Raw genomic sequence first — 12,793 nt, 5'->3', positions numbered from 1 at the left:
AGATGTCTGTATACCACCTATATGCCTGGTCCCTGTGGAGGCCACAAAGGACATCAGGTGCCCTGGCAGTGGATGGAGTTATGGGTAGTTGGTTATAAGTCACTATGTGGATGCTGGGAATGAAAACCTCTTCTCTGAAAGAGCAGCCTCTAAACTTTTGAGCCCTCTCTACAGTACCTAGTTAAAAATTGCTAATATATTACATCATGGTACATGCATACAGATACAATTTGTAGATATATGTGTATACACACACACATAGCACCTCTTTCCCAACAATATTCACACACAAATGCTATGTATACCTTAGGAAAAATGCATGATACTAGGAGAGGATACAGGGAGAAGGGCCATGTCAGAAAGGCGAGAGAAGGCTCTTATGGAAAAAAATACAAGTAAGATCCAGTAGAGGGAAGTTAACTAAGAGGAGGAGTCACAAGGGTTCCTCCAGGACAGAAGACCCAGAAGACTGTGTGCAGTGGCTTCCTGTGGTGAGGGAAGCAGAGCAGAGAACAAAATGGAGGACCAGCTCAAGGCGAGAAGGCAGCTGGTGTGGTGCCTTTTAGGACACAATAATAAGGGTCTTAGCCTTACTGTGAGAACAATGAAGCAGCAAGACAGGCTGGGTGCGATAGCACAGGCCTGCATGCCACTACTCTAGAAGCTGACACTGTAAGATGGAAGGTTTGAGGCCAGCCTGGACAAAGGTTACACCCTACCTTAAAAACAAAATAAGCTAAAAGAGCCGTAAGCAGAGATGATAAGAGATGAATGGGAGGTTCTAGCAGAGGTAGAAAGGCTGCTTAGAAAACTACTGCAGGGAACCTAAAGGACAGTGACAGAATTAGTTACAACAGAAGCAAAATAAACAAGACTAGGTAGCCAATTATAACGGAAGTCAGTGGGGGGCTTAAGGAGACCCCCCTGATTTCTGATTCCCATAAGTAGATGAGTATAGGTCCGACCACCAAGCCAGGGACAGGAGCACAGACCTTTAATCCCAGCGCATAGAAGGTAGAGCTTAGAAGATCTCTTTCAGTTTGAAGCCACCCTGGACTACATGCTATATAGTAAGATTTTTGTCTTTTAAATTTTCTCAAAAGACACTATCTCTGGAAGACAATGGGAACACTGCAGGGAGACCACCATGTTGTACTGCTTTGCTCCATAGGGACTGGGCACAAGGTAGAAATGTACAGGGTCTACAAGTATGTGGAAGCCTCAGTAAAGAAGGGTGAATTAGAAAATAGGAAGTCAAAAGAGATGGAAAGTCAATATACAAAACAAACAAAAAACAAACACAAAAACAAAAAAAGAGCACGAAAAGATAATTATCCAGAGTCAGCCATAAAAGAGACCTACACATTCCTATTCCTCAGTACTACTTAAAATATTGTGAACTGTTTCAAAATAGAGCAAAGAGCTATAATATGCAATACCTAGGAGAACAAAGGACTTGTATGAAAGAATTCATTATTTATATCAAAATATATTATTGAAATATTGGAAATTTTCTAATTTTGAGAACGAGAGAAAGCTGGAAACCGCCTGTGTGGGAAGAAGGAACTGAATGTCGGCCTGGAAGAAAGGAAGCAGAACGAAGACTGATGACTCCACTTCTCCAGTTTTCACAGTTTAAGCACGTTTTATCTTCACCTCTGGACAAATGGCTGTTCTTGCCCTCATGTGCTAAGGGAATGCAGAAATAGCGCCATACTTCAGGCCCTTATTTGAAATCATGGCTTGCCCTGCCCTCATGTGGTAGCAGAGCGGAACTGCACCAATATATTACAGGACTCTGAGAATGCACCCACATGAAGTTCATGGTATAATAATTAATCTATGACCAAAGACTTAAAAATTGCAGGCAGAGAGCAAACTGGGAATAGTCCTAGCCAAGGGGTTTATCTTCTAGTCTAGTAAACTAGGGTTTTGTTAACTGGAGATAACAAAAAAAGATGTCTCTTTTTTTTCTTGTTAAAGATCACATTATTGAGCAATTCCAGGATACCCAATCTGACACTGTTTTTTCAAATCCAATTTATGGTATATTTGATTATTTACAAATGTCTCAATTTTATCTTAATGGCATGCACAAATGGATTAATGAACATTTCTGGCACACATCAAAAACCGTATCACAAATATTAGTAATTGTCTCTTTGAATAAGTAAAATCCCCTTTGTTATCTTTAAATTAATCAACTGATTTTTAACTACCTAGGAGAACAAGTCACAATACTAAACACAATTCAGAAGCAATCAGGTTCTCAAAACTATCTAAACAAATATATCATTGATACAATCAACACTAGTCACACATACACACACACACACAAAACATGGCGAAGGTCTAATACATCATTCCTGACAATTCTCTTCAGGGTGAAAAAAAAAAAAACACGATTGCCCAATAAAATGATTGGCTTTCTGTGCATGATTTAATTCTCTACCTTCCTTTTAACAGACTAAAAACTTATATAAACGTATGTTTTTTTACAACTGTTTACACACATATCAATTTGACTTTGGCCTTTTTAAAAATTTTTTAAGGCATGTAAATTCAAGGACCAAAACACGAAATTTGTAGCAATAGGTATATTTTTCCAATTTTCAGTTTTGATACCGGGATCACATAATTTCGTTTCTTTATATTCATGATCTTCATTTCTCCCTTTTAAAATCCAGACACCATTATTCATTCTGTCTCTGTACATCTCCAAATATTACTGATTCAACCGTTTCCCTTAATCTTTTTGGTTTTCTTTCTCATATACTTACTCTCTCCTCTCTCCTCTCTCTCTCTCTCTCTCTCTCTCTCTCTCTCTCTCTCTCACACACACACACACACACACACAGACACACACTTTCACATGCTCATTTCGTTTCAAAATACCCAACTCTTACACAGTTGGTTGGCTTTTTTTCCTTTCAAACACAATCACTCCTATATTGCTCTTGTCTCCTCTCCTTAATTTGGCACTCCTTTTGAAATAATTTTCCACAGCTGAACACCAATGTCTTTCTTTCACAACATCAATCTGCGAAAGGGGAAAAGATTAGGAACCGGGCAAGCGAAACATTTGGGAATGTCAAAGAGACAGCGGCCTCTCCTTTGGGAGTAAAATACAACTCTCATCACCGAGCTGTCGACACAGCGAGACTTTTCTTCAGGCGTGCTCCGGTTCCCCTCCTGACCTCAACGCCACCTTCCTGGCGCTCTGCTTCCCTGTCCTCGGCTGTGTGTCCGAGGGGCAGCAGAGCCCGGCGGCCGCCGCCTTCTCTCCGGCAGCGGCCCCACCACTCACCTGGCAGGTGCGGCCGTCCGGAGAGCTGCACGAATCGGTTGAGCTGTCCGGTGCCCCGACCCCCGCCGGCCGCGCCGGCCCCGCTAACCCCGCTGGCCCCGCCGGCCGCACCTCCTCCCCGCCGGCGGTTCCGGTCCCAGCCCTGGGCAGCCGACATGGCCCGCTAACGATTGCCGCAGCCCGGTCCCGGCAAGCCCCTGCCCCGGCAGCGCGAGCCGAGCCTCCTTCCCGGGCTCCTCAAGAGACCCGGGAGACAGGGGCCGGGGGAGCGCCAGGCTCGCCAACAACCAATGGCTGGCCGCCCTGGTGACAGAGGACCAATGGGCAGTCTCTTTCTTGGCAGGTGGAAGGAGGCGGGGAGAGACGTGGTAACCATAGCTATAGCAAAAAGAGATGGGGGAAGAAAAGACATAAGCAGCCGCTCACGGAGCGCATCGATTCCCTGGAGCTAGCCCGCTTCAACGGGATGCTGGGTGCTCAGACCAGATAGTCGTAAGTCGAGCGGGAGACTACGCCTGAGGAGACTCCCAAGCAGGGTCGCTGCCCTAGCCTAGTAGATACTCCGGAACTCTGTTCCAAAAGCACTTTATTTAGGAGTATCATATGTACACAATGCAAGTACTTGGTGTCAGTACATCTGTCTTCAGTTCTGCAAACTGAGACCAGGTCTGCGAACTGTTGCCACACACAAAGGGCTCATAGGAGGTGGGGGCGGGGGGGGGGGGGCGGGAGGAGTCAGATGAAATCTAAAAAACTCGTGGCTTTCATCATTTGTTTTGTCTCACAGTGGCACTGCTGAGACCCTTCCCCTGCATAAGCCACGTCAAGAGCAAACAGCTTTAAACCTGATTAGCAAATACCAAAAACTGTTCGATGTTAGAGTAATCATAGAAACACAAATGAAAATTCTTGTAAGAAAACCTTTCAGGCTTCACATACATCAGTGAAGATCTGTAAACAACACGCGACTTGTGTGTGCCTGACAAGAAAAAAAAAATAAAAAAGAAAGAAAAAGATACTCATAGATGACCGACAACCATGTAAATGTTTTTACTCAAAAAAAAAAAAAACACTTCAATTGTCTTACAATATACGTAATTAACGACAGAAAATGGAACGGACGATGTAATTTTAAAATGTAAATATCAGAAATTCCCATCTCAAAATTAAACAGAAAATTTGGCTTTGAACTTGGGGAGGCGCAGTGCACAGTGGGAAAATGCAGATACACATTGCTGTTTCCAAATAAGGAAAAAACATACATTTCTCAAGGGAAACAAAACCTTTCAAGATCTAATCTGATAGACTGCTGACCCCCTTGATGTTTCACACCTGAGAACCTCACAAGTTGGGTTTTATTTTTAAGGACTGGGGTGGAGAAGAAGAAAGTGCTGAGACCAGAAGTATCCTTTGATCTCAGTGAGCAAATTTCATGTCACTCTGAGATTTTGGTTTTGTCCCCACGCTCAGTTTCTGTAGGAAAAGAAGTATTTTATCAATTATGCATTATAATACAGCTTATTGAAATGTTTGACATCAGAAAAAAGGGAAACCCGCAGTGCTAGGGATGTAGGTAGCTCAGTTGCTTAAAGTACTTGTCTAGCACCAAAGGTGCAGTCTCCTACCACAGTATAAATAAAAGTCAGCATAGTGGCACTCTCTTGTAATCCCAGAACTGAGGATGATGGCAGGAAGGTCAACCATTCAAGTCCAGCCTCACTCAGATACATTACAAGTTCAAGGCCAACCTTAGCAGCATAAAAGACTGTTTCAATAAACAAATATATAAACAAACAAACATACCAGGACCACCGAGGGTTAGAAGGATGCGTGCAGAGCACCGACTGGTCTTTCAGAGGACCTGGGTTCGATTTCTAGTACTCACAGAACAGCTCACACCCATCTGTAACTCCAAATCCAGGATCAGCAGGATCAGACACTCTCTTATGACCTCCTCCAGGTGTTGGGCATGCAAGTTATGTACAGTACAGAAAGATGTGCAAAACACCCAGACATATAAAATTAAATTAGATTTTTTAAAAAAAAAAAAGGCAGGAGCAAACAGAAGTCCAGTGTTGGTGCTTGTCTGTACCCCACCCAGCCCAACGCCTCACTGGGAGAAGTAGGAGGCCAGGCATTCAAGTGCTTTGGATATATAATGAGTTTAAAGTCACTCTGTGATTTATGAGACTGTCCCTAGCTGTGCCTCCCAAAACAAAGTCTGTGGTCCTAAAACAGGAAGAAAAAAACTAACGAGTGTTAATTTCTCTAAAGAATTGCATGTACTCCCACAGCTGGAGGGATGACCCAGTAGTTAAAAGCACTGGCTACTCTTCCAGAACACCTGGATTTGATTCCTAGTACCCACATGACAACTTAGAACCACCTGTAATTCCAGTCCCAGAGGGTCTAATTCCCTCTTCTGGCTTCCACGGCACTGGGCACACATAAGGTACACAGACATACATACAAACAAAACACTCATACACATAAATATTCTAAAAAAGAATCGTACCAACTGAATAGCACGATTCCAATATAAGGAAATATTCTCTTTTAAGGCTTGTTCATTTATTTTATGCATATGAGCACACTGTAGCTGTCTCCAGGCACACCAGAAGAGGACACTGGATCCCATTAGATTATGAGCCATCATGGGGTTGCTGGGAATTGAGCTCAGGACCTCTGGAAGGTCAGTCAATTGCTGAGCTATCTCTCCAGAGCCAAGAAATGTTATCTTTCTAGACTTCTATATAAACAAGGAATGATAGGATACCACCATTTTGCCACCCATAATGAATTAAGAGATCTTCCCCTTGAATGTCCGCCACCACTAGCATCACATGACAGTATAACATGATAATGCAGTAAGCTTAAGGGGGAGGGCAGTGAAATGGCTCAGTGAGTAAAGGCAGAATGTAGGAGCTGAAAGATGGAAGGCAGTGTATGAGACTCTACTCACTGCACTGCAAATAAATATCAGCTATGGTTACCTGCATAAGACCCAGCTGATCAACATTCCAACACGGGTCTCTGTGGGGGGAGGGGCTCATGAGATGCTATGTCTAGCTGAGGAACTCTGGACAACTGATGGCTACTGGATGAGGGCCATTCTTCTTCAAGGGTGTGGCTAATGGTAGTTGCTCATGTTCCAGTGTATAAACCCACACCTGCATGCAGGGAACACCAACTGGACTCTGCGGTAATTTTTCTAAAAGTTAAGAGCTATGGTCTGGCAGTTGAGTATGCTTATTCTGAAGAACCCAGGTTAGATTCCCAGCACCCACACCAGACAGTTCACAACTGCCTGTAGTTCAGTTCTTTACACACATAGTACACCTAACCCCTTATACACAAAGATAAATAAACCTTTAAAAGGTTGCTGGGCGTGGTAGTAATTCCAGTCATTCAGAAGGTAGAGGCAGGTGGATCTCTGTGAATTGGAGCCAATCTGGTCTACATATGTTCTAGGGCAGCCAGAGATATAAAGTGGGATACTGGCTCCAAAGGAAGACATTGGGGAAGGGAGAGGGGGTTAGCTGGAAAGATGGCTTACCAGTTAAAAGCACTGGCTGCTCTTCCAGAAGAACTATATTCCATTCATAGCACCAACATAGAGGCCCACAGCCATCTGTAACTCCAATTCCAGGAAATCCAACCCCCTTTCCTGGCCTCTGTGGCCAACAAAGATGAAACAGTACACAGCCATACAGCCATACATGCAAACACTAACACATACATTTAAAAAGAAATGAGGGGGTTGGAGACGCAAGACAGGGTTATTGTGTAGTCCTGGAAATTACTCTGTAGATCAGGATGGCCTTGAAATCAGAGATCCACCTGCCTCTCTACCTTCCAAGTGCTGGGATTAAAGGCATGCACCATCACTGCCCAGCTAAAAAAGCAAATATTTAATAAAGAAAATTATGTGGAAATAGTTATACAAAAAAAAAAAAAAATCCTGAGCCAGGCGGTGGTGGTGCACTCCTGTAATCCCAGCACTCTGGGAGGCAGAGGCGGGTGGATTTCTGAGTTCGAGGCCAGCCTGGTCTACAGAGTGAGTTCCAGGACAGCCAAGGCTATACAGAGAAACCCTGTCTTGAAAAAACCAAATCCAAGAAAAAAAAAATCCTATGTCAGAACTAGGAAAACAGCCCAGTAGCTAAAGATAATGGCTGGGGGGTGCAGTAGGGTGTGTGCAGAATACTGGAGAAAGGTGACCAATCAGATTAGAAATATCTAGGAATTGATGCTTGTTGTAGCTAGATGATAGATCTTTAGAGTTCACTGTATTGTTCTCCCTCTAGTTTTTGTTTTGTTTTGTTTTGTTGTTGTTATTTTTGTTGTTTTGTTTCCGAGACAGGGTTTCTCTGTATAGCCCTGGCTGTCCTGGAACTCACTCTGCAGACCTGGCCAGCCTCGAAGCTCTCTAGTTTTAAAAACAAGGTTTTAAAGCTGGGCATGGCAGTTCATGCCTTTAGTCCCAGCATTCAGGAATTAGAAGCAGGTGGATCTATGTGAGTTCGAAGCCAGCCTGGTCTACAAACAAATTCAACAACAACAACAACAAAAATGTAGATTTGAATTTTTTTTCCCTCATCGAGGGGTTTTTAAGGATAGTTTTCAAAGGACCAATTCTAGATGACATAGTGCAGATTGTGAACTCTGGCTGATAATGATGCACAAGGCTTGTTCATTGGTTCTGACAATGGAGCCGCACACTGGCGGGTACAGTGTGTTGATAGCTGGGGAAGCCACACAGCAGGGACAAGATGGGCTGTGAACTCTCTGTATTTTCTATCTGATTCACTATGAACTGAAAACACTCTGAAAAAATAAGAAGTCATTCATTCAAAAGGGGGATTTGTAGGAAATTCTGCCTAGGAACCAGCAGGAGCTAGAAAATTCTTCCCTGTAGATAGTCAAATAGGCAGCTTGTGTTAGACAGGGTTCTCTAGAGTCACAGAACTTATGGGATGTTTCTATATATGAAGGGAACCTATTGGAATGACTAACAGTCTTCAGTCCAGCTAACCCAACAATGGGCAGCTGTGAATGGGAAGTCCAAGAATCTAGTAGCTGCTCAGTCCCACGATGCTAGCTGTTTCAGCTGGTCTTCTGTAGAAGCTGAAAAAATAGGTTCCGACTGATGTGTAGGCAATTAAAGTGCAAGCAGGAAAAGAAAAGTGATTCTTCTTTCTTCCATTGTTCTTATGTAGGCCTCCAGACAGAAGGTATCGCCTCTGTCTCCTGTCCCCTGGGATTAAAGGGGTGCACTCCCTCACCCGGGCCTAAACTTCTCATGGCTACTATGCCTCAAGATCTGGATCACAGATGTGCCCTCCATTTCTGGATTGTAGTTCAATCCAGGTGTACTTGAGTTGGCAATCAGGAATAGCCATCACACAGTACACAGCCTACTATGGGGGGACAGAATGAACGATAGAACTTTTTATATGAGAGAGAGAGAGAGAGAGAGAGAGAGAGAGAGAGAGAGAGAGAGATCAGGTGAGCCTTGAACATCCTATGTAGCAGAGGATAATCTTGAGGTTCTTCTCCTCTTCCCTCCACTCGCCCAGCACCACTCTGCCTAACTTATATAGTGTATGCTAGGCTAGCACGCTCCCATCTATCTGCATACCCTCCTCCCTCAGAGCCTTTAACCACCCCTCCCCCATGTTCAGTCAGGCCTTTGGTCTTTTCCTTGTAACTGTAAGAACTTGATGTTCTTACAGAACCCACCTAAATAAAAGCCAGAGCCCCACTCAATCCCCCAGTTGCCCCATAAGCCAGGCCTGGTGGCACATGCTGGAAATCATGGTGCTGGTGAGGTGGAAACAGGTAGTTCTCTGGGATTCACAGACAAGCCAGGCTAACCTATTTGCCAAGTTAAAACTCGGCCATGTAGGATATTATCTTAAAAACAAAAACACAAACAAGGCAGACATCTGAGGTTGACCTCTGGGCTTCATACACATGAATATTCACATGTACACTACTCAAGTATACATGCATGTGTGCGTGTACACAGAGTCATATGAGCCACATGGGTTCTGGGGATTGAACTCAAGTTGTCAGGCTGGGCTGTGCTTCTCTGTGTAGCCCTGGCTGTCCTGGAACTCACTCCATAGACCAGGCTGGCCTCGAACTCAGAAATCCACCTACCTCTGCCTCCAAAGTGCTGGGATTAAAGGCATGGGCCACCACTGCCCTGCGAGGCTTGACTGCGCTTACCCACTGAGAAACATCTCCCTAGCCTCAGTGTGTGTGTGTGTGTGTGTGTGTGTGTGTGTGTGTGTGTTGTAGTAAGGCTAATTCAGTGAGCTCTGGATTCAGTGGAAGATCTTCTCTAAAACAAGATGGAGAGCGAAGAAGACGCTGACGTCAAGCTCTGGCCCACACACCTAGCCATATGGAAATGAGTGCAGCCAGGCTTTGCTACTTTGTGGGTCTTCTTGTTCCCCGGCCTTTTGTTCCCCCATCCCTTGGTTTTACCCCCTAACACAGATAGGAGAGAAACAAAGATAGGGGAGAGAAGGAATCAGGAAAATCCCTGAATCTAATTTCTTTCCTTTTGCTTCTTCTTTGGCTGGGACTACTAACAAGCCACAACCAATCCCACGGACCGATCAACAACCATGGATCCCCACCTATCCCTGCCCAGCAGGACTCTAGCATGTGTACACCCACTAAAAAGACTGCAGCGTTCCAAACACCACACAATCTTAGAAACTATCTGCAGCTAGCAAAACCAAGCTTCTGCTAGAGCGCCAGGGAAGTCATAGCCAGCTGCTGTGGACAGTCCGAAGCAACCCCACGTCCCCATGCCTGGGATTAAAATGAAAACACATTCTTATAATAGTTCTCTGTTTTTAAAGAAACTAAAGTTCCAAAATTGTCATTACACGTGAGAGTGCATACACATATATACAATATGTACATATACCTACATCACACACAAAATAAAAAATAATAGTAGGCAGATTTCTAAGTTTGAGACCAGCCTGGTCTACAGAGTGAGTTCCAGGACAGCCAGGGCTACACAGAGAAACCCTGTCTGGAGGTGGGGGAGAAGCCAGGCAGTGGTGGTGCACGCCTTTAATCCCAGCACTTGGGAGGCAGAGGCAGGTGGATTTCTGAGTTCGAGGCCAGCCTGATCTACAGAGTGAGTTCCAGGACAGCCAGGGCTATACAGAGAAACCATGTCTCGAAAAAAAAAATAGTAATAGATACGTAGCAAAAGAAAAAAGTAACCGGGGCTGAAGGGATGGCTCAGTGGTAAATAACACAGGCTCCTCTTGTAGAGTGCCTGGGGTTGATTCTCGGGACCCATATACATACATTCAGCAGGACATTCATAAACATAAAATAAATTAATCTAGAGGGAGGAAAAAAAAAGGCTAGCAATGCATGCCCAAATGCGAGTTCAGACATCTCAGGAGAGTCACACTTAGGTGTCATGTGATTCCATGGCTTCTTAAGTTCCGTTGGTCTTAATTAAGATAAGGTTTAAAGATTAAGCTGGTCTGGTGATTGAGCCATGGAACCCTTGAAAAGGTGGAAGGAAATAATTGACTCCACAAGTCATCCTCTGACCTGCATATATGCCATGGGACATGTGTCCACACGTACACACCACACACACACACACTAATAACAAAAAACAAGTGAGTGAGTCATAATGACACGCGCCCTTGGGAGGCAGAGGCGGGTAGATCGCCATGAGTCTGAGGCCAATGTGGTCTACAAAGTGACTTCTAGGACAGTCAGACCCTGTCTGGAAAAGAGGGAGTGGGAGGCAAGAGGGGGAGGTAGGAGGGAGAGGGAGAGGGAGAATAAAGTTTAAGAGTTAAAGAGAGGGCTGGAGAGATGACTCAGCAGTTAAGAGCACTGACTGCTCTTCCTGAGGTCCTGAGTTCAATTCCCAGCAACCACATGGTGGCTCACAACCATCTGTAAAGAGATCTGACTCCCTATTCTAGAGTCTCTGAAAACAGCTACTCACATATGACAAATAAATAAATCTTTTTTAAAAATTAAGGAGAATTATATGGGGCTGGAAGAGCTGGCTCAGAGGTTAAGAGGTCCTGAGTTCGATTCCTGACAACCACATGGTGGCTCAAAACTATCTGTAATTAGATCTGGTGCCCTCTTCTGACCTGCAGACACACATCCAGGCAGAAGACTGTGTAAAAAAATAAATGACTAAGTCTTTTTTTAAAATTAAAGAATTAGCCAGGCAGTGGTGGCACACACCTTTATCCCCAGCACTTGGGAGGCAGAGGCAGGCGGGTTTCTGAGTTCGAGGCCAGCCTGGTCTACACAGTGAGTTCCAGGACAGCCAGGGCTACACAGAGAAACCCTGTCTTGAAAAACCAACCAACCAAACAAACAAAAACATAAAAATTAAAGAATTAAAATTAAGTAAAAAGATAATTTCTTATTTCTCTCAAAGTACTTCCTTTTGTAAATGGCATTTCCCCTGGTTTTTGAGACAGGATTTCTTCATGTAGTCCATGGCTGTCTTGAAACTCACTCTGTAGACGAGGCTGGTCTCAAACTCAAAGATCACCTGCTGAGATTAAAAGTGTGCACTATCACTGTCTGGCTATAAATGGCATTTTAAGGTATATTTACCAGATGCACCATTTATGTTTAGGAACGAATAGGAGTGCTAAAAAATTTGATAAAACAAAGCTCAAGACCACAGGCATTCCATCTCTACATAAGCAGTTTAGTTATTAGAACATTCTTGTTTGAGAAAAACATGTTTGAGGAAAATCAGCATTATCTCTGAAGGCTGTTTTCAGTTTTGCTGAAATTTCTGGCTCTTGGCTGCAAGGCATATAAACCAAATTCTGTGGTGAAAGGGCTTCTTTTTCTTCCTTTGCCCCCTCCTGTTTTGGAAAGAGGGCCTCATGGAGCTCTGACTGGACTGATATTATGGAGACCAGGCTTCAAACTTACAGAGATCTGTCTGCTTCTGCATCCACATGCTAGATCCATGGGTTTCAAATTCCAGTGTCTGGGCACTGTGTTGGAGACAGGAGCCACAGGACATAAACTGAAAGAGAGATGATCCTGCTGTCTTCTTTGCTCACTGTCCCTACACATCAGTCTTGCAGCTGGAGGTTTTGGAATATCCTGTACAGGTTTCTTCCCAACGACCTCATCCACTTCAGTACTAACACTGGATTTCCGCTGGGCAGTGGTGGCACGCGCCTTAATACCAGCACTTGGGACTTCGGAGGCAGAGGCAGGCAGATCTCTGGGAGTTCAAGGCCAGTCTGGTCTACAAATCTAGTTCAAGGACTGCTAGGGCTACACAAAGAAACCTTAATCTGAAAAACAAAAACAAGCAAACAAACTATAACAACAAACCTAGGGTTCGACAGGTAGTGGTGGCACACGCCTTTAATACCAGCACTTGGGAGGCAGAGGCAGGCAGATTTCTAAGTTTGAGGCCAGCTACAGAGTAAGTTCCAG

General features: G+C 44.2%; 1 protein-coding gene across 2 annotated transcripts in view; it reads right to left on the bottom strand.

Annotated features, from left to right (window-relative positions):
- Positions 1-3,590, bottom strand: part of Klhdc10 (kelch domain containing 10) — a 57,823-nt gene extending 54,233 nt beyond the window's left edge. For both annotated transcript variants that reach the window (XM_052173375.1, XM_052173376.1), the window contains exon 1: positions 3,308-3,590. In XM_052173375.1, the coding sequence (XP_052029335.1) occupies positions 3,308-3,464 (157 nt within the window). In that variant the 5' untranslated portion in view covers positions 3,465-3,590. The remainder of the gene's footprint in view (positions 1-3,307) is intronic.
- Positions 3,591-12,793: the final 9,203 nt, after the last annotated feature.

Source organism: Apodemus sylvaticus, chromosome 2 (genome assembly GCF_947179515.1).
Source record: "Apodemus sylvaticus chromosome 2, mApoSyl1.1, whole genome shotgun sequence".
Taxonomy (NCBI): Eukaryota; Metazoa; Chordata; class Mammalia; order Rodentia; family Muridae; genus Apodemus; species Apodemus sylvaticus.
Note: the sequence above shows the minus strand (reverse complement) of the source record. Positions and strands in the feature narration are given on the sequence as shown.